Source organism: Stegostoma tigrinum, chromosome 31, assembly GCF_030684315.1.
Source record: "Stegostoma tigrinum isolate sSteTig4 chromosome 31, sSteTig4.hap1, whole genome shotgun sequence".
Lineage (NCBI taxonomy): Eukaryota > Metazoa > Chordata > Chondrichthyes > Orectolobiformes > Stegostomatidae > Stegostoma > Stegostoma tigrinum.
Window position 1 is genome coordinate 33,771,752 of NC_081384.1, and position 27,288 is coordinate 33,799,039.

At 40.2% G+C, this 27,288-nt stretch overlaps 1 protein-coding gene across 1 annotated transcript in view; it reads left to right on the forward strand.

Moving 5' to 3' along the window:
• Positions 1-27,288, forward strand: part of LOC125466299 (vesicle-fusing ATPase) — a 223,030-nt gene that overhangs the window by 11,111 nt on the left and 184,631 nt on the right. Inside the window, exons 3-4 of the mRNA XM_048560618.2 lie at positions 14,146-14,245; positions 18,424-18,463. Coding sequence (XP_048416575.1) covers positions 14,146-14,245; positions 18,424-18,463 — 140 coding nt within the window. The remainder of the gene's footprint in view (positions 1-14,145; positions 14,246-18,423; positions 18,464-27,288) is intronic.

Here is a 27,288-nt window from a genome sequence, read left to right on the forward strand (position 1 = left end):
CTATGCTGTTTCTAGTGAGAACTTTCCCAAAGAAACTTAAGGTGCCTTATTGGGAAACCATGATGTGGAGGTGCTGGTGTTGGACAAAGTCAGAAGCCATACAACACCAGGTTATAGTACACAGGTTTATTTGAAATCACAAGCTTTCAGAGCGTTGTTCCTTTGTCAAGTGCTTGTATATTCCCTTAGTGTATATTACTATTTTATGTTTGAATTGTCTTATTGTGTAGTTTACGCATACCCTTCTGTAAATGTAGTTGCGCACATGGGCGATATTCTACCCATTGAGAATTGCTGAGGTGGATACGATTAAAAATGGGTCATAATTAGTGTAGATACCTTAGTCCTCAATGTGATTCCCAACACTTTGGTCGTCGGGTATTCACTTGTGATAGCTTTGAATGAGTTGTAAATTGGTGTAAACTTTCAAATACTCGTAGGCCATTGCTTGTGTTATCTGCACCAGGCAGAATGGAAGTACAAGAATAGACCTGTTATAAATCTAGTTCTTCTTGGGACTGAGAATGATATTCTGAGCCTATTTATATTAGTCACCTGGTGTAAATGACATCACAGCTTTATTTATAGAGATAACATGGTGCAGAGCTGGATGAACACAGCAGGCCAAGCAGCATCAGAGGAGCAGGATAGCTGATGTATTGGGCATAGACCCTTTTCTGAAGCTATCCTGCTTGGCCTGCTGTGTTCATCCAGCTCTGCACCTTGTTATCTCAGATTCTCCAGCAAATGCAGATCCTACTATTTCTGAAACAATTTTATTTATAGTTTGTTTCTCTGATGTAAGCATGTTTTTTTTAAGAAAAAAAACTTGGGCGTAATCTATTGTAAGTATGTATGTGACTTCTGACATCAAAGAATGCTAGAGTTCAAACCTGGCCAGCAGCTTTCTTGCAGAGAAACAGACTAACATTTCGAGTCTAGATAACTGCAGAAGTTTGCTCCTACCTGACCTTTGCTTTAGATATAAAACTATTGGAGTCAGCACTTCAAAATCAAGGCATATGCAGTTGCCTGGAGAAACCGTGTTGTGAAAGAGCAGTGTGGTATCTCAATTTTTGTACCTTCAGTGTCTCTGGTGGAATTTCATGTAGCTGTCTGTATTTTACACCTCCCACTGAAAATATGCAGTGAACATAGTAAAAGGGTGGGATCCTCCCCACCACTGTCCTGTTGACCTACAGTGGTTTGGGAATGATTTTATTTTAAAAATTCTTGAGCTTGTTGCCAAATCTCTTCGTGGCTTAGCCCCTTTCTATCTGAGTCATCCCCTCCAACTCCAAAAACCTTCAAAACGTCAATGCTGATTCAATTTTCCTATCCCCGGTTTTAATCATTACATTGTTGGCAGCTGTGCTTTGAGCTTCTTTGACCATTAGTTCTGGAATTTCCATCCCATCAAGTAGCCTTTTAGTATCAAAAACAAAGTTGCTGGAAAAGCTCAGCAGGTCTGACAGAGTCTGTGAAGGGAAAAAAAACAGTTAACGTTTTGGGTTCGGTGAGCCTTCCTCAGAACTGATGGTGGCTGGGTAAACATTGTTTTACATGCAGAAAATAGGGAGGTGGGTGGGGTAGGGAGTAAACGATAGGATAGAGCCCAAAGAGAGAGAGAGAGACAATTGGACAGACAAAGGAGTCGCCAACAATCAAGCTGGAAGGGTGAATAGTTGATGATGGGGACTGTTAGTGACTAACAGCAGGGGGTGTGTAATGTCAGGCTATGTGGTAATAAGGCCTGGTGTGTCGGGTAGGAGGCTGGGCCATGGGAGAGTTTAGGCCATAAAATTATTGAACTCAATATTGAGTCTGGAGGACTGTAGGGTCCCCAGGCAGATAATGAGGTGTTGTTCCTCGAGCTTGCGGTGTTCCAGTGAAGCCCAATGCAGCAAGCCAGAGACAGGGAACAGGGTGGTGTTTTGAAGTGGCAGGCAACAGGTAGCTCGTAGTCTTTTTTTGTGAGCAGAATGTAGAATGCCAAATCTCTGCTTCGTTTCCCCAGTGTAGAGCAGACCATATTGTGAGCAGCGAATGCAGTAGAAGTGCAGGTGAAGTGTTGCTTCACCTGGAAGGTACGTTTGGGCCCTTGGGTCCTGTGGAAGGAGGGGGTAAATGGGCAGGTATTGCACCTTCGCTGGTTACAGGGGAAGATGCCATAGGGCTATTGGGATGTGTTGGGGGTGAAGAAAGCGACCAGGAGTGAACGGTCCCTGCGGAAGTTGGACAAGGGAGGAGAGGAGAATGTGTGTCTGGTGGTGGTGTCCTGCTGGAGGTGGCTGAAATGGCATCTGATGATTTTAGTAAATTTGACCAAGCTTTTAGTCATCTGTTCTGATACTTCCTTACATGGCTAGGTCAATCGAATTTTGATTGACGTTGGGATGTGTTGCTACATGAAAGGTGCTATATAAATCCAAATTAATGTTTAACTACCTTTTGTGTTCTGGCACTCTGTTTTGAACTACACCAGAAGTAACCAATGTTGGAGACTGGGAGTTGCATGGATGAGCAGCCATATAGATACAATTATTTTACAACTAAGATAATTGTGCACGAGCCAGTTCATAAGCAGATAGTTCCAAATCCAATTTCTGACATTAATTTATTGGCTGTGATTTTTTTCCCTTTTGCTTTACAGACAAGGTCTGCAAAGATCTATTATGTTAAACACAGCTTTTTACAGATCAACTATGTATCTATAGCAGGAGTAGGCCATTCAGCCCCTGGACCCTGCTCTGCCTTTCAATTAGGTAAGGCTGTTCTGATTGTTACCTTAAATCCATATTCCTGCCTATTCCTGATAACTTTTTAACCCCATCCTTATAAAGAATCTATTGAAGGAATTCACTTCCACTGCCTTGTCAGGAAAAGAGTTCCAAATACGCTTGCACTTCTGAGAGGAAAATAGAATCTCCTAATCTCCGTTTTAAATGGGTGACTCCTAGTTCTAGATTCTCCCATTACAGGAAGCATGCTTTCCACATCCATCCTGTCAAGATTTTGTCTATTTTAATCAAGTGATTTCTTATTCTTCTAAACTTCAGCAGATAAAAGTCCAGCCAGTCCAAGCTTTCTTCACAAACAAACCTTTTGTTTCATGAATTCGTTTGGTAAACGTTCTGTAAACTGTCTCTGCACTTCCATCCATGCTTAAATAAAGTGCCCAAAACTGTGCACAATATTTTACTTGTGTAAATAATGACTGATTACTTGGAATGAGAAGGCATTCAATCAAGTGCCATGCATAAAATAAGAGGTCATGGTTTACAAATTTAAAATGTTCGAGAAACTCAGTCATTCTTTGAGGAAACAGAGTTTGTGCTTCAAGTCCCATGTGGGGGATTCCAATAGTAGTCCTGTAGTCCCAACAGAAGTTCATCAGAAGATTAAAGAAATAGTGACTGACTTCATTCATGCTCGTTTGGTTGCAGTGTGGTATGTGCTTGTTTTATGTCTGTTGCATGGCTGGGCAATACCATAAAAGAACGGATTGGTGTGTTTTGTTGTTGGTTTTTATTTGCATTTCCCCTGAAATAAGGGTGCTTGTGGTACTGAACATTCAAGATTATTCTGTCACAAAGATATAAATTGCTTCATTTTGCCAACAGTGTCTTTTTCTGACTCAAATTGAGTCAGGCTCAATTTTTCACATCAGCATGCTGTCGTTGTCTTGTAAGTTGCCACATGAGGTGAAGCAGACAACATAGGCTCATGTTATCAAGAGATTACATCAAAGTTTAAGACATGTCCATGCAAAACAGAACTCTTGGTGTTGCATGACAAATCAAAATGAGTCTGTGGTGAAAATAATAAAGTAAAATGTTGTTTACAGACCAAAAGTCGTAATTTTACAAACTTATTGAATAACTGTACCTCAGTGTGAGAATTTGTTACAGGTGGGAGAATTGGTGCAAGAATAGCAAAAGCAGGGGTTTCCCTGAAGAAGATGCCCAAGACCAAAACATCAGGAGACCAGGGACCAAAGAATTGGCCTATCCAGGGAGACCTATCTCAGAACGATTCCTTGGAAATCGTCCAAATTGATGCATCATCACCAGAAATAAAATGCCTGTCTATGTGCCTAATGATCCAATCAAACCCTGAATCCAGATGTTTTGAAGAATATGGGACTTGAAGCACGAACTCTGTTTCCTCAAAGAATGACTGAGTTTCTCCACCATTTTAAATTTGTAAACCATGAGCTCTTACTTTATGCGTGGCACTTGATTGAATGCCTGCTCATTCCAAATCCAATCCAACAAATGCAGTGCAATTTTCCGTCAAACTTACAGAAACATTCTACAATGTTTCTATTGTGCAGTAAATTTACAGCACATCTCAGATGTGTAAAAGTCTACAAATGCATTAAAAGTTCTTGAAAGATCTAACAGGAAATTTGTGACAAGAAGGGGGTATAAACAGGAATGCGTAGACGGAGTATGTTTGGATTTCTGTAAATTGCTATTACAGCAGGTGTGTGTATTTATTTTATGTAACTGCGTGGGTGTTTCAATCTTCACCACCTCTGCCATCTAAATACGTAGTTGTTCATTGCACCGAAAGGATGTGCTTGAAAATGTTTGTTGCAAAACTGTGTTGCACAGAATTTACAGCAGAACAGACCATTGAATCCATGAAATGCATGCCAATCTCTGCTCCACATTAGTCTCTTTGTTATCCTCTTTCCTCTAACCCTATCTGTTGTGTATATTTATCTAACCCTCCTATTTACCTAACTTCCCTTTATGTGCACTTGTACTGTTTGCTTCAACTGCTCCATGTGAAAGTTCCTCTTTGACAAATTTCAGAATGAATAAGTGGAGTGCAGCTTTGGTTATTTTAGTTTGTTTATTTACAAGAAATCCTGGGCCTTCTCATCACTATTACCTGTCCCGAGCAGGGGTTGTAACAATCCATATATGGGAGTCCAGCTCACTTTAGAATAGAGAGGTGGCAGGTTAACCTAACTTTTTTTTATTCATTCGCAGGATGTGGGTATCATTGGACAGACTAGCATTTATTGCCCACAGGGCAGTTGAGTTAATCACATTACTGAGGATCTGGAATCCCATGTAGGGTAGACTGGTCAGAATGATAGTTTCCTTCCCTAAAGGACATTAGTGAACTAGATTTTTTTCCCAACAACCAACAATAGTTTCATGGCCATCATTAGATGCTTAACTCCAAATTCTTCTCTTTTTGAAATTGAATTTAAACTTTGCCATCTGTTATGATGGTATTCAACCCCAGATCCCCTGAGCATTACTTGGGTGTCTGGATCAATAGTCTAATGATAATACCAGCAGTCCAATGCTCACCAAATGGGAAGCCGACACAATCAGATGGTGCTAATGTCACACTTTCCCAATGTTACACACATTGACGTGAACAAACAGTAAAATTGGGAGAAATGTAAAATGAACTTTGCTGCTAATCTCGTGAGCTGCCTCTTTAATGGGATAGACTATGATTGTACCATTGAGTGGAACATAAAACCCACTTGATGATTTAAGTTAAAATGACTGAGGTCTCTGAAGGGATATCAGTCAAAAGTATAAAAAGCCCTTTTTCCTAGAATAAAAGCATCATTTATTCACATGGATGTGTTACATGTCTGATTATTTAAGTTATCAAGAAGTTTTGGATAAGTGAAAGAACTTCCACAAAGTTATGTATGGTAGATAATTAGTAATGTTAGGTTTCATTGTTTCAGGGTGACCTTGCCAATTGGATCCATAATTGGCTGAATGACAGAGTGTGATGGTGGAAGGTTGCTATTTGGACAGGAGGCCTGTCATCAGCGGTGCTCCACAGGGATTAGTTCTGAGTCCTCTTTATTTGTCATTTATATAAGTGATTTGGGCGAGAATATAGAAGGCATGGTTAGTAAGTTTGCAGACAACACCAAAATTAGTTGCGTAGTAGTCAGTGAAGAAAGTTTTCTAGGGTTACAAAAGGGTCAATGGGCTGAAAAATGGCAGATGGAGTTCAATCTGGATAAATGCGAGGTATTGCATTTTTGGTACAAACTTTGTAATGCAAGTCCTGCAAACCCCAGGGTCCTGTGTTTTGATGCTTGCAATGGCATGGGCCGGGGTGAGGGATAGTTCTGTTTATTATTGGCTGTGTCTCAGTAATTAACAGTCTAATTTAAAAGGCTCCAATTCTGTACTGGCTAATAGTTGAAAGAAATTTAACAAACCGCTGTACATGCAATGGAGTACATATTTTTGGCGACACTTTCACAGCTGCACTACCCACTACAGTTCTGTTTTTATTCTGTTTTTCTTATATATTGATTTGACTGGAATTATAGCTATCACCCACATGCCAGCTGAGCCAGAATTAGCATCTTCTAAACTAGGTGATGGTATGTTGTAACTGGTCCTTCATTGACTGGAGGAGCACTTGTCCCAGGACTACCAATTTTTAGTTGGCTCATCTGAAACTGCAGTTTGAAGCTACTGCTATATTTGAGGGTATGATATCATCACACTCAACATACTGCTAACTGTTGTTCCCATATTCCTGAACAGTATAGGCATAAGCGATTGAGTCGAAGTGTTCCTTATGATCGGCCAAATCTTCATTCAGGCCTGCATGACTGTGGCAAATTTTTTTTTGTGTGGTGTTACAGATATTCTGGCAGAGTTGTTGGCTCGCAGTATTAGCCATAGTTTTTGATTGATTGCGTTCCTCTTAATTCCACATAACAATCCAACTATTCCATGCTAAAGTCAATTGTTCCTTTCTGCCTTACAGCTTTCTGCGTAGCATGACAAGGCTTTGCAACATGGCAGACTGGCTATGCATTTGCAAACCTGATCTCTCCCATTATTTCAAGATAAAGTAGCTGAATACATTGTTGGAATTCTTCTGATTCATGAGTGGAAATTTGCAACTGGACTGTTTGTTTTCTAAGGTCAGCAGTATCCTGACTCTGCAGTGCTTGGTCTAGATAGGAATGTACAAATAATTGCAGTTGTATTTTAACAGTTTGATTCATCACAAAAGCTCTGCAAAGATGCCAATAAATAAATTTGACACTAGCTATCTTGCTTGCAGTATCCTGCTGGAGGGTGTCATTGTGTGACTAGGCAAAATGATTCACTGAAAAGAAAATGTCAGGACTTCTTAGTTATATCTCCAATAACTGCTGACGTTCCCTCAAACCATCTTTCTTTGTTTTTACCCTACCTTATTATTCTACCTACAGCACAAAAGAAGTATGAACTATACAAAAAGTCCAGGTGCAAAGCAACGTTATGGTCCCAGCTGATGGTAAGACTGTGCAAATCAAGTTTGAGTGAAAGCTGGTTTGATGGACCATAATTTTTAGTTTTTGCAATTTGGCTACTGCATTGTCTCGCAGCCTCTCGTGAATGTGTTCAATCTACTTTTGACAAAACAAAACCAAAGCTTGTCACCTAAAAGGAAAAAGTAAAGCAAAGTGTTGTGTGCTGTACAGGAGCTAGTTGAAACCGTTTTGTTACAAGTGTCTGAAATAAAGATTCACCCTTTAACAACAACATTATACATCTGAAACCTTGTGAAGGCTCATGCTGTTTTAAATTTAATTTTTCTTCATTTGCCCTGACTGGACTTAGTTTCTTTCCAGCCAACTTCTGTATTTAATGTTCCCATGAGACACTCAGACAAAGTGCTCATGTATTTCTTAATGTGGATTCCTTTAACTCCTCTTCCATAGCTTTCTGTTTTTGGATCTTTCTCTCAGTGGCATTAACTCACTGAAGGTGACTTTGCTGCTGCCCTGAATGTTTAGGCGACTGCTCAATTGCACGGTTGCTCTCAAAGGCTTCTCTTCTGTGAAAGATCTGCGCCTGTCTGAAAGAAATCTGCATGTTCACTGGCATCTGGGATGTTTCTCCCCTTCGAAAGGGAATGACAAACTTAAAGCTCTACATGGTTCTGCACATGTTGCATCTCAAGTTTCCAAATAATACTAGAAAAAATACATCATGAGCCCTATTCATGAAAGACTTTTGGACTATTGGCACAGATATCTGCAGCAGCATAATGTTCCCAGCCTTCTGCCATGTGCATCCTGGAGGCTATGTCTTTATTAATCTTCCTGATGGATTATGCTGGATGTTTATCAATGCTTATATCAAAAATTGCTTCTGCCTTTTTAAAAAATTAACTCTTTGCGACAAATTTATTTATAGTTTTAGTGCTTTTAGCCAGTACCTGTGGCAGTAAGAAATTGTAAATGTGTATTTCCCTTATCCTTCCATCTTGTGCAGGCCTTCATGCCATATGAACAGTAACAGGCTAAAGCTGAAGTGATTTTGAAACCTTCTAAGTTATATATTTTTGAGTTTCTAGAATTGTGAGATTTATAAAATGAAGCAGATCTTCTTTACAACCGTCCAACTTCCTTCCCTGCTGGCATAGAAATGGTTCAAATGACAAAAGTGCTACAATTCATACTTGATTTTTTTTTACAATTCCACATAACCTTTGTTATAATTTTGGTATTCAAACAAATCAGAGTTGTACAACCAATGTGTTGATTATAACTTTTTATTTTCATTAAGACAAGGAAGGTCAGTAACTTGTATTGCTTTGGAACCATGAGCTTGTGTATTCTTCTTTTCAGTAACGCCTGATGAATATTCATGTGATTATTCAGTTGAATTTTTAATTTTTTTTCCTTGCTTTGTGGTCAGTCTTAAATGCTGCTTGAATAGTGATATTTGCCTGGTTTGGTGTCAGCAAATCTCAACAGCTGTTTCTCAGTGGTGTATTTATCCTTTAATCCTGGCTGGCAGCTGCCATTGGTTAGCACTGTGTGCTCTCCACGGTTCTGATGATATTGCTACAACAAAGTTATTTCAGATCATTTTCTTTCTTCCCCTCCTTTTGCATTTATGCAGTTTAGGAAATCCGAGAAATGCCAGCACAGGAAAAGGCTATTTGGCCCGTCATGCAAAGCCCGTACTATTTCAGCATCAGAATTTCTTGTTCACGTTCCATTTCTTTGCTGTTTCCCTTGGTGATTTTTTTTTGTGAAATTTTGTAATCATCTTGACATTTATTTAGCTGTGGCAATCATGTTTGGTGATCTAAGGTCTTTATAATTCTTGTAGTATAATTTTGTGATTTATGCTCTGAGGTTTGGACCTAAATTAATTTTCCTTTGTGCATTCACAGACCAATGGGAATATATAAGCTTTCACTTCCCTCCAATGCTGATACTTAGACCTGTATGCCACCATTGCAGAGAATGCAGTCCTAGTTTTTCATGTTTATCATTGTAACAAGAATCTTTGTCTCTGTTATAAACTTCATGAAGCTTCACTCTCTATAGAAGCCATAATCTTTTTGTAGTATTCCCAAAAGAGCACAAAGTACTACCATTTGTCAATCAAGTTCGCAATGTTAATGTCATCAGCAATGCAGTTTACAAAGAAGCTCACCACAGTAGTGGACAAATGGTTTAGGAGCCGAAAGTTCTATTTAACTCAAGCGTTTGTACCACATACCATCTCTTGGCTCAGTACCTCCTCCCTTCCAACTTGTAATTACCAGACTTGGATCATCAGTTAAGTTTTTGCTGTGAATATTTGTTTGATTAACTGCTAATGAACAATGGTGTATTAAAAGATACGAGTCTTTTTGGTTCAGTGTTTTACTAGGCATTTTATCCAGTGCTGTTCTTTTAACACTGCGTAATCATATTTAGTTTGAACACAAGCAAATTTCACGAATTTCGTTGTGTCAGAAAGGGCTTTGCTTCACTTATCATCTACTTTTCTTGGCCCGAGAGATTTTCTTTTAAGACTCAAATATCCAAAAATCATAAACGTTTGGGACCAGTTGCATGCTAACTTGTCAAATAAATTTGCACTTCGAATTTGCATTACGAAGCTCCTGCAGCTGCCTTTGCTGACTACTTACTCTTCGTTGTTGTTCAACAGCATAAATTCTGTAATCTCATTTATTACGATGGAATTAATATTTAAAATCACCCTGTGATCGGCACTGGTTTTAATACTTAACTAATCCTAGTTGCGTCCAATCTGGTGCTAAATCTAACAAACAGTGCTTTTCACTTTTATTATTTGCAGTTTCCCTGGGTATTGCTAAACTAGATTTTCAGGTTGAGTTCACAGTGCTTGTTTGGTAGTAGCTCCACAGGAGCAATTGAGATGGAAGACTGCTAGATTTTTCTTCCAGTTGCTTCTACGCCAGAGCGCACAATCATGAAGCTTTTTGAAACTACCGACCTTGAAGACACCTCTTGTCTTTTTTTTCACTGCAGCACTGAAGCATTGTTTTCTTCATGCTGAGTCACCAGCATTTTGCACATGAGACTAAGTAAAAATAATTTGACCGTAGCCACCCTGACCCATTACTGGTTTCAAGAATAGAGTACTTATGCACCTAGTAGTCTCAAATTATCTGACACATTTGACTACAATATAGTTGGTGATTTATAATTAAAGCTCCTTAATAATTAACCATGATTTGCAAGAAGTGTCCAGAGAATATGGGAAATAATTCTTGCAGAGTAATAAGGTTATTCTAATCAGTGGTGAAATGCGAACTTTTTTAAAAAAAAACTCCTTTTGAGCAAATTGAGCTCTGTCCAGATGTGTCTAGGAGTGTGTTTATTGTGGATATTGGCTACAATTCATGTATCCTAACATGTTTCTCAATAAAGGTAGGCTGCAATTACATTAGTTACTGTTGTATTGTACAGCAATTTGACTTTGCGCGAATTTTAGCAGAAAGTAAATCAAAGCCTAATCCAATAGCAAAGTAGAAACAGGTGCAATCTACTACATGCAAATAGTGAATGAATTGTTGCTGTTCATAACATATTTACTTTCACCACCACTAAAAGACGTGAATGATTTTACTGTGCAGATTATGTGGAATGTGAACATGGTTTAACTCCACTTTTCTGTCTGCTCATCCCTAATCCTTGACTCTGTTTTATATCAAAAATCTATCTATCTGAGTCTTGAATAAATTAAATGATCCAGCCTCCACTGTTTTCTGTGGAAAATATTTCCCGTAACTAACAGGACTCTGTGAGGGGGAGAAAAACTAAATACAGTATTAAAAGTGAGACTTGTTATTAAACTATGTATGATTCACCAGAGAAGAGGGGAAGAACAAACAGCTCCAATTCCTGATATCATGATGGAATGCAGGACCAAAGGAGAATTCCTAACAAAGGTAAACAGGGAAGCCCCACACACTGACCAAATACTGAATTTCAACAGCAACCACCCTAACACACACAAATGAAGCTGCATGAGAACATTATTTAAACAGGCAACAGCACACTGCAGCAGCACAGAACTATGCCAAAAAGAAGAGTCCGTCTTCCCAAGCATTCAAAGACAATGGATACCTGAAAAACTGTGTCAGAAGATGCCTGTTACATGAACGACACCAGGAAAGATACTACTTGCCCTGACATACTCATTACGCTACCTTACATCAAGCATACATCTGAACTGGCCACAAGATTGCTATGACCACTGCGCATCAGAGTAGCGCACAAACCCACGTTAAACCTATGCTAACTGCTCACCTGGACCCAAGACCCAGTACCCACGATGGACAGGACCAAAGTCATTTTCAAGATTCCCTGCAAAGACTGCGACAAACATTACATTGGACAGACGGGAAGGAAATTAACCATAAGGGTATACTAACATCAACTGGCAACAAAAAGACACTACCAATACTCACTCATCTCCATCAACATGGAAAATGAATACCACCAATTTGAATGGGTCAACACCAGGACCCTGGGACAGGTGAAGCAGAGACAAGCACAGGAATTCCTAGAAGCCTGGTTCTCCACTAAGAAAGCCATCAACAAACACTTAGAGCTAGACCCTATATATACCCTGCTGTGAAGGAAAACTGGACGTGAGGTAATCCAGCTCAAGGGACACCAGAGTTTGACAGGTGGGAAAACACAACAGCGCCTCATCGGAGGAACACTGATGATGTTACCCAGCAGGGTAATGAAATGTCTGTGAAACAACGAACCAGCTCAGCGAGCCAACCAACCACAACTCTAGTTCACCTAGCTGCGATGTTTTAAATTCCTTAAACATTTAAATTAACAATTTTTGAATTGTAGATCACTGTGCATTGCATAGCTCCCTCCAAGAATAACTCATTACTTTCTGATGAGGAGTTGGAATGCAATGATGAATATCTTGTTGCTGGGTTTAAAATTAAATAGGGATTGCTACATCCCAAGACTACAGAGTGATCCCTTAAAATAAAGTGGTGGTGTGATGTTCGCTAAAGGGTTGAGCTCTGTTGTCATTCCAACTATAGTTGAATAGTCTGCCAGCAGTCAGCCTTATGGCTTACATATGAGGACCAATGACTACACAGGAGGAATATTTGAGAATCATCACAGCTGTGGCACTGGTTTGGTGGTTGACTTGCTTGCCAAGCTGGTAAGTTAGTTCTTAGATGTTTCATCACCATACTTGCTATCATCATCAGTGCGCCTCCGGTGAAGCTTCACGAGAGGTGTGCGAGTGTCACTTAGTATGATGACGAAATGTCTGCAAACAAACTTACCAGCTCAATGTGCAAGTTGACAACCGCGTCAATAATCTGAACTGCAAGTCGTCTTATAAATCTCTAAAGAAACTGGTTTTCCAACATGATTCAGTAAGTGCAAAACTACAGCAACATTTATTTAACTGAATAACCTTTAAACTCCACGTTGTTTCAGATAATTTGACTGTATTTGGAAACTTTTGTAAGCATCTGCTCTCCTGGTTGATACCTCCTTCCATTGATTATATGGGTATTGTGAGAAGGAGGATGGAAATTCTCTGCAACGACTTCTATAAGCCCGTCAACAAGATGAATGGAGTAGATTGTCTCTGGGCTTGTTGTTAACTCTTCTTCTTCCCCTTAATGCAGTAAAAAGCAAACAAAAGTTTGGGAAGGATGCTACCAGACGGACAAGTTCTGATTGTTGCAAAAAATATTGCATGTTTTATTTGTATGATTTCTTTAGTTGGTTCCCGTGAATAATTTGACTACCTTCTATAATTTATTGTAAATCGTACTTTTTAAACCTTCTGTTGAAATTTGTGAAGTCAGATTATTGAATGACTATGTTACTGTAAATGCTTTAGCCCATTAAATACCTCTAAACCAGTAGCAAATTTCCACTGCTAATCTCTCCATCCATGCTCTCTTCTGCTCAAAACCAGAGATATCCCTTAAGTATTTTCAATCTCCTGCAGCTGTTAGCGTGGATCAGGTTGTGTTGATTTATGAAGCCTGTGACAATGTAATCTCAAGCAGTCTTGCCAGATTTTATAAACACACAGAAAAATAGAAAAGGGCTCGTCCAATCACTAGCCTCCATAAATCTGCCTGGCTAGTTGTAATCCGTGAAATTTCTGGGTTGGCGTATAACATGACATGAGTGATTTTTAAAATTTCTTCTCTGAAGAAGGGTCTCGACCCGAAAAGTCAGCTTTTTTGCTCCGCTGATGCTGGTTGGCTTGCTGTGTTCATCCAGCTCTACACCGTGTTATCTCAGATTCTCCAGCATTGGCAGTTCCTGTTATCTCTACAGCATTTGTCATGTATCTCTTGTCCTGATCAAGGCCTTTGCTAAGACTACTGAAATGGCAAAGTTAGCTAGGTTGACATGAGATGGTCCTGTATGGGCTGGACAGAGGTTTTTGCATTCGGGATGTCAGTTGGATATTAAGACAATCTGACAGCTCCATAGTCTTAATTCTAATCAATATCATCTTTTTATTTCAGACTTTTACTTTGCATTGAATTAGAAAAGCAAGCGTCTGAAGTAAAAATGAGGGACCAGTCCTTACCTTGTAGCAACCTACGCCCCTGCAATATGCCAATAGGGTTGCAGAGACTGGCTCTTCATTCATAAGCTAGAAGAGGCAGCCTGATGCAAATGCAGAAATATCTTTTTTGGGCAGTATTATCAAAAACACTGCTAGCGTAAATTAATTCTGTATGAATCTGGTAATTGCCTTTGTTGTAATTACACTTTTGGTCTTGGAATTTCAGTCCACAACATATGTTTCAATTGCTTCTCAAATATGATTCACCCCCTCTTTTTCTTCCACTTAGTCACGTGCTTGTGAAAACTAGTCCGAACCACACATTCGTCTTCACGGTGAGAAGTCATGCCACTGTGCTTCCGGGGAGCATTGCCTTCAGTCTGCCACAGGTAAAGATAAGTTATGGTGCCCCTGTAGCGTGCACCCATGTAACAAGCAATTAGCAACTAATGAGATAGTTTGATTCCTTTTTAGCGGGGTGGATTGTGGGGGATAAATGCGTCCACTGTGAAGTGGTTCTGTCTGCCTGGTCATGTATGACATGACACTTTTCCAAACTGCTTTCATCAGCTTCCAACTGGGGGGAGAAAATGAGTGGTGTTGCCTGTGTCTTTCCTTGAAATGTTCTACTCAACTCTAACCTCCCTGTCTTCTCCCAGGTCTTGTAGAAAATGCTGTTGCCTCTCAGGTGAACACCTAATTCACATACAGCTCAAGCTGGAATTTCTTCCCTCCAGTTCTGCCCTCCTAATTTGCTGAAATGACCCTTAATGTCATTAATGACATTCAGTGCCTGCAGCCATCGTGATTATCCTTTCTCGTAACCTGTGATTTCTTCACTCTTTAATATGATTGACTGTTCCAGGCACTTGTAGTGCCTCTTTCTTTGTCAGTCTCATTGAGATTTTCCTTTCTTGGTTCTGGTTTTAATTGCTGAGAATATTTTGATATTGTTATTCCCAATTGGCTCAAAAGTTCCATTTGTATATTTACCCCCTTTGTGAGAAACCCTTCAACCTTTTTGCTTCCTACCACTAAGCTAAACCCCTTGACGTTGGCTTCTGTACCACATTCTGAAATTCTCACCCTTGCCTTGACCTTGCTTATAATTAATTGCTTGGTCAAGCCTTCGGGTGTCTTCTTGGTGACCTTTATTTTTAACTTGGCACTGAAGGGCTTTAGACCATTTTTACAATCTTGTAAACAGATCCTTTTGAAGTGTTTCCCATTTTGTTTTGTTTCTGTACACATTCACACAAGTACAAGTGAATCTCGCTGCAATTGCTGTCTTCTGATATATTCAGAGTTTCTCCAGTGTAAGTATTCACATCATGGAAGCAGAATATTACTTTGTTTTTGCTCTTTCTCTTAGCTTATTCTTCTGAGTCACAATCACACTGCACCGACCAGACATCCCAATCAACCTTGTTCCATTTGCCAGCAGTTGGCCCATTTCCCTCTAAACCCTTCCTATTCACATACACTTCCGGATGCCTTTTAAATGTTGTAATTGTACCCACCTCCTCCTCCATCTGTGGCAGCTAGTTCCATACACACACCACCCTCTATGTGATAAAGTTATCCCTCAGATCCTTTCTAAACTTTTCCCGTCTCACCTTAAACCAATTCCCTCTAGTTTTGGACTGTCCCACCCTTGAGCTGATGAAGGAGCAGGACTCTGAAAGCTTATGGTTTCAAATAAAGCCATTGGATTATAGTCTGGTGTTGTGTGACTTCTAACTTGGAAAAAGACCTTGGCTTTTTTAGCCTATCATGATTTTATAAATCTCTAAGGTCACACCTCAGCCTCTGATGCTCTAGGGAAAACAGCCCAGCCTATTCAGCCTCTTCGTATAACTCAAGCCTCCAGTCCCAGCACCATCCTTGTAAATGTTTTCCACACTGTCAAGTTTAACAATGCCTTTCCTGTAGAAGGGCGACCAGAATTGTACACAGTGCACTAAAAGTGGCCTCACAATGTCTTGTACAACCAATATGAATCCCAACTCCTCTCCTCAGTGTTTGGTCAGTGAAGGCAAGCAGGCTGCATGCTTTCTTCACCATTCTGTCCACATGTGGATTCTATTTTCAAGGAACTATACGCCTGTACCCCTAGGTCTCTTTGTTTGGAAACACACCCCACTATCCATCTGTGTGATTTGATTTCAGATTTTACCTTGCCATACTTTACTTTGTCTTGTATGCGACATTCAAAGAATGTTAATAGGAACAAAAACAGAAGCTGCTGGACAAGTGACCCAAAATGTTAACCCTGACTTATTCTTCACAGATGCTGCCAGACCTGTTGGGCTTTGCAGCAAGTTCTGTTTTCATTCCTGATTTACAGCATCCACAGTTCTGTTGGTTTTGTTAAAAGAATGTTAATAGAGCTTGACATGAGACATAGACTCACGATTAAACCTGATCCAGTTGGTGTTAATGACGCACAGTAATGGATGTATGAAGGTGTCAGTCATTTTTGTTATATATGTACACCCATTCCAAGAGTGGTATCAGTTTAAGGTAGTGGCCAATGCACTCCTGCAGGAGTCAATTAAAGTGTACTCTTCCCTAATCTGTATCGGACTCTAATTAGAAGTAAGTTTAATTTTCAGCATTCTTACATTTTTCTTAACCTTCTCTACCTTGAGCTCAAAAATTTCAGTCTGTGGTTTGAAGGCTAGATTGTTTTGATCTAATGGCAAATTGCTTTTCAAAGCTTTGTTTCAGTATTGCCAAGCATTTGCATTATCTGAATATTAATTAGTATTCTACTAGATGAGGAACTATTTTTGTTATATCTGATACTAATAAAGGCAAAAGAGGTTTTCAAAACCTGCATGTAATTTGTGTTTAAAGGTGGGAGTGACCTGAATATTTCCTTGGCATGAACTCTTAAGTTTTCACTGTAGAGCATTAATTGATGTTTAGATTGCAGCCTTAATTTTTACATCTTCAGTGCACCCTCTTGGTTACTTCATGATCCTCCTAAGAAATAAAAACTTTTCGTGTATTAAGAGGAAAATAGGAATCATCCTAATGGTTTACTCCAACAGCTCACTGAAATCCAGTGAGATTCAAGGTTGACAGTGCAATTGTATTGGCTTTTGTGCATAAGTTGCATGACATCTTTAATTAATCTCGCACTCAGCCCAGTGTCCCCCTGCCCTTTTTTTTCCCCGTTTGTACTGATAAATGCTTGTATGTTTTTATATTCCAGCCTGTTGATAGTGATTTCTTAGAAATTTTATGATTTCAAGTCAAAAATGCTGAAGGCTGCTTGGCTCATAGTGTCTGCACCTGCTCTTCAAATGAACATCATTACTTACTGACAATTTCCTGTTGTTTCCCCATACCCTTACACACTAGTTCTACCCTAATAATCATGCAATGCCTTCTTGAATGCTTCAGTTGAAGCTATCTACACCACATTTCTAGGCAATACATTCCATATCCTAACTACTGACATCACCCTTGTTTCTTTTGCATCACTTAACATTTGTATCCTCTTCATCTGGTTTCTTTTATGAATGGGAACAACTTACCCCTATCTACTGTATCCAGCCAGCTCATAATTTTGTCAACCTCTGTCAGATCTCCTCTCTGCTTTCTTTTCTCCAAGGAGAACAGTTTCACCTCTTCAATCTATTCTCATAAACTGAAGTTTCTCATTCAACCCTTCAGGCCTGTTTTCTACGGTGCTATCCTCCATGGAAGCTGAACAAAAAGTTCAAGCCACCTAGTTAGATAGAAACCAAGTTGCATGCCAGTTTTTTGTGGGGAGAGTTTATTGGGGATATCTTACAGAGCTTATTCTACATGTAGTATCATAGCTGGCCCCTATTTGTGATATTTATTTGGCCATCCAAGGGATGTTATCTCACACAAAGGTACAAATGCATTGTATTTTAAACTAAGTTTCTCATTTGGCTTAATTGTAGAATACTGTATCACTGCCCAGCTTTGACTTGTTGCATGACTTAGCAGGGGTAGGATTCAGTTGTGAATGTAAACTTGGAAAAGAATGTGATCTAGCACATCTAGAATTGTTTAAACATGTAAACCATTTTCGCTGCTGTACTTGACAAATAGGGAAAATTCAATGTTTTGGAGTTGAATCGGGGTGATTGATGTGCTGTTTTATAGGAACCATTCTTGCTCAACTTATTATGTAAAGAGTAGACCATTGCAATGTTAAGAGTCGTGCTAATGCTTTACTGCTGTTAGAATTGGCATTGTATGCACTTCTAACAAAGCATGAAATTCATGCAGCCAAGGAAGGGATTATTGTGATTATTGGAAGTATGAGCCTAGGTGTACTTTTGAAAGGAGGTATGTTTGTCATGAGAGCAAAAATGCTTATTTTTGTATTTTTTTATAAGCTGTTCTTGAAGCAACAAGCCTAATTTTAATCAAAAATATGAAATGCATCTTGCGCGGTTCTGAGTCCTTGGATCCTCTGGTTTCTTTTTCTTAAATTGTTATTTTTTTAAAAATCCTTTGTTCTTTATAAGAATGTACTGGTTGAAACAATGATATCCATTAACTAGTTATATTTTTCTTACAGAGAAAATGGGTGGGTCTGTCCATTGGCCAGGAGGTGGAAGGTATGTTTCATTTTATTGCTTAATTAACATGTTTTTCAATAATGAGCTGGAAATGAACAGTTTGCACATGTAATTATGAACACTGTGTCCAAAGCCTGATGTGCGTACAAATGGAGTCATAGAATCAGACAGCACCAAAATAGACCCTTTGGTCAAACTCGTCCATGCCATTCAAGTTTCCCAATCTAAACTAGTCCCACTCGTCTATTTTTGGCCCGCATCCTTTTAAATCTCTCCCACTTATGTGTCTGTCCAAATATTGTAACTGTACCTGCATCTAATGTTGCTCTGCCAGTTGACTCCTCATACGAACCACCTTCCGTGTGAAAAAGTCGCCCCTCAGGTCCCTTTTAAGTCTTTTTCCTCACACCTTAAAAACACGCACCCTAATTTTGAACACCTCCACCTAAGGAAAAGACATTTGTTAATCACCTTATCTATTTCATGATTTTATGCACCTCTAAGAGGTTTACCCTTAACGTCCCATGCTGCAGTGGGAAAATGTCCCACCCTATCCAACCTCTCCTTCTAACTCAAACCTTCCAGTCTAGCTATTAAATACATGTGCAGAGATTTGATATGTCATAATTCAGTGCTACACAATGCTGAAGTTGACACTAATTACTGTAAGATCATACCTTCTGTAGAAAAAACAAGTCTGGTTTAAAAGGAATGAAGAAAATCTATGCATTACTAATAATGAGCGCCTCCAAGAGGCATCTTTTTCAAGAGATTTAAGGAGTTGAGTGACTGGCAATAATATTTGAATGAAATAAGGCACATCTGGATAAACCTGTCATTAAAGGAATGCATTATTTGTTTTGCCTAAGATGCTTTTTTCCAAGTAACTTGTTTTTAAAGATGTGCCACTGAGATTGGAATGCCAACTTGTTGTTACAGATCTGTTTCCTTCATTGAAAAACGTTCCTGAAAATGTGGCAAAGGTTTCTGAACCCTTTCTAGTTCCTCCCTTTCCACTTAGGGAGCCTGTTGTAATGTATTGTGGTTCGGTGAATAAGCCACCATTCTTGATTCAGAATGAAAAGGTTTGAACACAGCTGTCTACAATTTTGTATTGATCAACTGCTAACTTTAAGAACCATCACCACATCTACACTATGGAAAACCCTTCCACATCGCTCTGAAATCACTTGAAGTTTTATTATTATTACATGACTGTTGTTGGCAGAGACTGAAGACAAAAGTTGGGAATGGAATTTTAAAAATTGATGGGAAGCAGATTTTCATGAGGTGTGGTTGGGACGGAGATGTATGAAGTTCCGTGCACCAGGGATATTTAGATCTCTTCATAATTTTCATTCATGTTTTGACTTATGAAGCCCCATGCATTTAGTGAAATTCACAAATGTATCCAATTAAGAGGCATCATTCAATTCAAAAAAGCAATTTGAGAAGTTTGAAATAAATTGGATAAAATGTTTTGGTGTTGACGTCATTGAGAAGTCTACAATTTTTAGCAGGTGTGAGGCTTTTTGAACAAAGCAGATGAGGCAAAGAATTCTGAAACTGAAGGTTGTGCTAATGGACTAATCACACCTTAGGAATTAAAGACAAATCAGAAGACAACATTGCTTGGTACTAACCAAAAGTAGCCACTAGTTGATCTTTGTCAAAAGGATGGTCGGAGATAACTGGACTTCTCAAAAAAGACAATCTTCCAGCCCTGAATGCTGGAAAAAGTAGTCCTGTCTGAATTTTATTTAGACTATAGATCTTGTTTTGATATATCCTTTATCTTGAAGCTGAATGCAGGAATTGTTATTTCTGATGTTATTCTGCCGCCATCCAAACTTGTTTAAGAATAGCTTGCTTCTAGGCAGGAAAAGCCCAGGGCTATCTATTTATTGTTTACACAGAATTAATTGTGATAAATAACAGTAATTTTAATAGGGTGCAAAAAATGATGTTAAAACTTCATTGATCACAACTTGTTATGGTAGAAAATGGAATAAATACCAGTTTTGGTTGTGATTTTAAAACTGGTATTTGCTTTAATGATTCTGACTTTTGACTGTTGTACACTGCTACTGCCAACTGCTTGACCAATCACCTTACCCAATCCACACTTCCCCATTATCTCTGATCACCATTTACATCAGCCTGGCTGCTAAATAGCAGAGACAGTGAAACTAACGCAGCAAGAAAATGAACAAAGACATTAATATTCCTGCAATGTTGACTTATTTCATTAAATACATCATTACTAATCTCCCAACCTTCAGCCAACACGAACTACAATGTGTCCTTCATGCCAGTTTAACAAATTTGTGAAGTGCTGTTTGGCCTCCCTTGATCAGGATGTGTGTAAATGTGTTAAGTGTATTTCAGAGAATGTTAAGCAAAATTCATACCTGGAATGAGAAAGTTGTCTTTCGAGGGAAAATTAGACTAGGTTTGTATCTGCTGGAGGTTTGAACAGTAAGGCATAACTTGATTAAAACACATTAAATCCTGAGATGTGCTGTCAGGATAGATTTGTGTGTGATGTTACATCTTGTGGCAGAATCCAGAATTAAAAGTCACGTCTCACCCAATGAAGCTAGGATGTGCCAAAATTTATTTCTCTGGTGCTCCTGAGTCCTTGATGTACCTTTGGAAGACGGTGAAAGCAAAGTGCTTGAATATTTTAATGGTGGAGTTTGGTTGATTTTTGAGCAAGGGGGCAAAAAGGTGGGAATGCAGATTTGGGGTTGCAGTCAACTTAGCCATCTTATTGAATAGTGAAGCAGGCTAGCGGGACTGAATGGCCTGTCCCCCCTCCTGGATCGCATGAAACATCACAATTGATCAAAATGACCATATAGTCATAGCCACACAGTGCAGAAAAAATCCTTTGGGTTTCGACCTGAAATGTTAACTTTTGTGCTGTTTGGATGCTGTTTGACCTGCTGTACTTTTTCAGCTTCACATCTATTAATTCTGGCTTCCAACATCTGCAGTCCTTACTGTTCCTGTGGTACTCCAGGTGCTCATTCAGATTGTGTTTTAAAGGTTGTAAGGCTTCCAATCCCAACTACCTTCCCAGGCAGATTTCCACTGCCCGCTGAGTGAAATTCTTTTTTTTCAAATCCCTTCTGAAACTCCTCTTTACTCTGAATTTTTTGATTTGATTTATTATTGTCACATGTACCAAGATACAGTTTAAAAAGTATTGTTTTGCGCACTAGCTAGTCAAATTATACCTTGCATAAGTACATCAGGGTAATAGAATTGAATGTAGAGTATAGCATTACAGCTACAGAGAAGGTGCACCGAAAGATTATGTCTAATATATACAGGTCCATTCATAAGCCTGATAACATTAGGAAAGAAGCTGTCTTCGAATCCATTGGTGTCCCCTTGTGATTGACCCCACAATCAAACTGAACAATTGCTCTGTATTCACCCTGTCCCTGCAATAACCACCAATAAAGAATCCCCCTTGTCCTCACATACCACCCCACCAACCTCCAGATCCAACACATCATCCTCCGATACTTCCGCTTCCTGCAATCTGATCCCACCTCCAAAGACATTTTTCCATCCCCACCCTTGTCTGCTTTCTGAGGGACCTCTGTCTCCGTGACTCCCTTGTCCGCTCCACACTGCCCTACAGCCCACCACACCTGGCACTTGCCCCTGCAACCGCAGGAAGTGTTACACCTGCCACCACACCACCTCCCTCACCCCCATCCCAGTCCCCAAGAAAACTTTCCACATCAAGCAGAGGTTCACCTGGACATCTGCCAATGTGGTATACTGCATCCGCTGTACCCGTTGTGGCCTCCTCTACATCGCGGAAACCAAGAGGAGGCTTGGGGACCGCTTTGCAGAACACCTACACTCAGTTTGCAACAAACAACTGCACCTCCCAGTCATGAACCATTTCAACTCCCCTTCCCATTCCTCAGAATATATGTCCATCCTGGGCCTCCAGCAGTGCCACAGCGATGCCACCTGAAGGTTGCAGGATCAGCAACTCATATTCTGCTTGGGAACCCTGCAGCCCAATGGTATCAATATGGATTTCACAAGCTTCAAAATCTGCCCCCCCCCCCACCACACCCCAAAGCCAGCCCAGCTCATCCCTGCCTCCCTAACGTATTCTTCTTCTCACTTATCCCCTCCTCCCACCTCAAGCCCCACTCTCATTTCCTACCTACTAATTTCATCCCGCCCCCTTGACCCGTCCATCCTCCCTGGATTGACCTATCTCCCCCCTACCTCCCCACCTACACTCACCTTTACTCGGTCCATCCCCGCCTCTTTAACTTGTCTGTCTCCTCTCCACCTATCTTCTCCACTATCCATCTTCGATTCACATCCCCCTTTCTCCCTATTTATTTCAGAGCCCTTTTCCCCTCTCCCATTTCTGATGAAGGGCCTAGGCCCGAAACATCAGCTTTCCTGCTCCTGAGATGCTGTTTGGCCTGCTGTGTTCATCCTGCTCCACACCTTCATAATCACATTCACCTCAATGTACCATCTCAGTCTTCGCAGCTCTAAAGAACACAATCCAATTCTGCCTAGTCTCCCCTTATAGTTCAATTTCTCCATCCCAGGCAACATCCTGATGAATCTCCTAAGTACCCCCTCTAGTGCTATCACATCCTTACTGTCGTGAGGTGACAAGAACTGCACACAGTATTGCAGCTATGGTCTGGCATGATTGATGGGAGCAAGTGTCTCAAATGCCGCCTTAACTGTCCAGTTCACATGCTGTTTTGGCTTAAGGGATCTCTGAATAATCACGCTAAGATCTTCCGTTCCTCCGAGCTACCCAGTGTCCTGCCCTTCATTAAATGCTTCCTCATCTTGTTTCTTCCAAAAGTGCATCACCTCACACTTATCATGTTCAAATACCATCTACTACTGATCTGCTCCTCTGACCAAAAATCTATATCTTCTGCAGCCTACAGCCATCATCTTCACTATTAACCACCCAACAATCTTGATGTTATCTGCAAACTTGACTAACATTGCCCCCACACATTTGCCTATATCATTTATATAGAAAACAAACAATTACGTCCTAGTACTGATCCTTGTGGTACACTGCTGGACACCAGCCTCCCGTCGCTTGCTCAGCCTTCTACCACTAGCTTTTGTGTCCTTTTAGTAAGCCAGCTTCTGATCCATCTTGCCAAGTTTCTCTTGAATTTCATATGCTTTAATTTTCTCAGTCTTTCATTTTGGACCTTGTCAAAAGCTTTACTAAAATTCATATAAACTATGTCAACTGAACTTTCCTCATCCACACACATGATCACATTTTCAAAAAATTGTCGCAAAATTGCTAGACGTGATCGCCATCTCACAAAACCACGTGACTATTCCTAATTAACCAATGCCTTTCCAAGTGGATATTAATTCTCGTTTAAAATTCTCTTCAATAGTTTCCCTACCAGATATAAGACTGACTGGTCTGTAATTTCCTGGTTCATCTTTACCACCCTTCCTGAAATGTCAAAGCACATTAGCTGTACTCCGTAGCCAGAGAAGGAATTAAAAATTTGTGTTTGAGTCCCTGCAAATTCCTGCTTCACCTCCCATTGCAGCCTGGACCGCACCTCATCTGGGCAAGGGTATTTGTCTCTTAAGCGCAACAGCCTCCATACCTCCCTATTTCCTATGTCAAACTGTGCAAATCCCTCACAGTCCCTTTCGCTGAATTTGTACCTAAGTTCTCCTTTTCCAGAGTGACAACTGAAAAATATCTGTTGAACACACTTCCAATATCCTGCGGCTTCACACACAGGTTGTGTCCTTAGCCCCTCATGGGCCCCACTGCTTTCCCCAGTTAAGTTCCTCCCTTTAGTGTTTTTCTAAAATATCTTCGATTCTCCCTAATTCTTTCGCGAGTCCCTTCTCATACCAGCTTTTTGCAGTTCTAATTGCTGTTTTCAGTTCTCTCTTGTACTTCCTACATTCCTCCAGGTCCACAGCTGAATTGCTCCTTTTGGACTTGCTAGAAGCCTATCTCCTCTTCCTCATTCAGTCTAAGAGATACAGGAAATAATGTAGTGCAAATGCATTGACTGAAAATTTCATGGCTCAAGAGAAATGCAGTACCTTTTACCAACATTAGAATAAGAGCAGAAGTACATCGAGGGGAGCAGTAGAGCATAAAACAGGCAACATAAAGAGCAACTGATGGTGTTAAGAGCACAGGAAATTCAACAACTCACACAGATAACAATGAGAATATGACCTATGGTTCAAGCATTCCAAGGCCCCAATCCGCTGAGAGCCTAGCTGGTAGAGAAGCTAATCAAAGACAGGGAGGAAATTGTTGCTTGTTGGAGAAAACTTTTTCATGAATTACTCAACTTTTTATCAACATTAATTTCCTCAATTTGATTCCTCAGTACCCCATTTGTTTCAATCCTCTGCTATGCTGATCTAGAGGAGGGTTGATAAGCCGTCAATAGTTGAAATCCAAACCCCCTGAACAGATGGGGTTCTTGTTGAAATTCTGAAACATGGTAGGGATATACTCCAAGCACAGTTACACGATATTACATCCCTCATCTGGGAAGAAGAACACCTGCTGGGGAAAATCAAGGACACTATATTTATGCCTATTTTCAAGATAGGTGGGTTGCGATTGCAGAAACTACAAAGGGGCCTTGCTGCATATTCCTGCAGAGAAATCATTGCAAAGATCCTCTCAATCATCTCTCCTCAATGGCTGAGGAACTCTTTCCAGATGGCATTGTGGTCTTCACTTGTTGAAAGGCATCACTGACATGATCTTCACTTGCATTTTGAATTCAAGAGAACTGCAAGGAGCAGCATCAACTCCTGTACATTGCTATTCTTGACATCAAGAAAGCTTTCAACTGCTAACGTTTATTGAACGTTGTCCTTATGTTTGGTTGCACTCAGAAATTTGTCGCCATTTTCTGCGCACTTCATGATGACACATTGGCTATGATCCTCAGATAAACCACCACAAACCCTATCTCAATGAGGACTGCAGTCAAATAATGCTATGTTATTGTGCCAACTAACACATCTTTCTTGCTGATGTGCTATACTTCACCTGCATCAAATTATCCACAAGCATGAAGATAATCTAGAGTGTAAATGGGAGACTAAGACCACCCCAACCTCCAATCACAAAGGTTCCATTGCAGTTGATGTGTGTGCAGTCTCGCTCAAAACTGAGCTCCAGAGTCATTGGCAACTCTTTGAAATCTGTGAGGAAATGGATCTTTGACTAAACACCTGGAAACTTAAGGTTATCTTTTGAATCGTTTTTAAGGAACAATGAAATCCTAGAAAATATGGACCATTTTCTGAATCTCGAGACTGTCCTCTTAATGAAGGAAATTCTTTATCACCTCCAGAGTGCCAGCTCAGTTTTCAGGATTTTTTTAATTCACAGGATGTGGGCATCACTGGCCAGCACTCTATAACATCAAGAAGCATAGAATTGTTCAGAATAGCAGAGGTCTTCAGCCCATCAGTTTTCTGTCAAAAATATATTTCTACCCACATTAATCCCACTTTGCCACACAAGGCCCATATTTCATGCGCTCAACCAAGTATTTTTTGATCAAGACACCACCACTTTCTGGGTGAAGGTTTTCCTCAAATCCTCTCTAAACATTTTGTTTTAAAAGCTTGCCACCTCTGTATTGACCTATCAGCTATGATCTTTTGGCTAAGGGGAATAGCTGCTTTCTATTCAACTTGACTATGTACCTCATGTTGTACATCTCAGTCAAGTCCCCAGACCTTCATTGGTGTGAGGAAAAGAATCTGAGCTTATCCAGCTTCTCATTGTAACCGAAGTGCTCCAACCCAGACAATATCTTGGTAAATCTCCTCTGCCCCGCTCTGTGCAGTCACATATTTCTTAGTGTGGTGATCAGAGCTTTACTCAGTATTCCAGCTGTGATCTCACCAAAATTCTGTACAGCTTCAACATGATCTCCCTGCTCTTACAATCTGTACCTTTAACGATAAAGGCAAATATAACCTGTATGCTGCTTAAATAACCCATTAATCCACCTTGCCACCTGCAAGGATATGTGGATAAGCACCTCAAAATCGTTATTTATTGCCCATCCCTCTTTGCCTAGAGGACATTGGCAGGATGCAGAAGGTGGGCAGATGGAATTCAATCTGGAAAAGTGTGAAGTGATTTCTTTTGGAAGGCTGAGTTTGAATGCAGAATACAGGGTTAATGGCAGGATTCTTGGCAGTGTGGAGGAACAGAGGGATCTTGGGGTCCTTGCCCATAGATCCCTCAGAGTCCACCCAAGTTGATAGGGTTGTTAAGAAGGCAAATGGTGTGTTGGCTTTCATTAGCAGGGGGATTGAGTTTAAGAGCCGCAAGGTTACATTGCAACTCCATAAAACCCTGGTTAGACCACACTTGGAATATTGTGTTCAGTTATGGTCACCTCATCATTAGAAAAATGTGGAAGCTTTTGAGAGGGTGCTGAGGAGTTTTACCAGGATGCTACCTGGCCTGCAGGGCAGGTCTTAGAGGAAAGGTTGAGGGAGCCAGGTCTTTTTTAACTGGAGCAAAGAAGGATGAGAGGTGACTTGATAGAGGTGTACAAGATGATGAGAGGCATAGTGGATAGCCAGAGACTTGTTCCCCTGGCAGAAATGACTATAATGAAAGGGCATAATTTTAAGATGATTGGAGGAAGGATTAGGGGAGATGCCAGAGGTAGGCTGTTTACACAGAGAGTGGTGGAATGTGCTGCCGGTAGTGGTAGTGGAGTCAAATACATTAGGGACATTAGGCAATCCTTGGATAGGCACATACATGAAAGCAAAATGTAGAGTTTGCAGGGTAGTTTGAC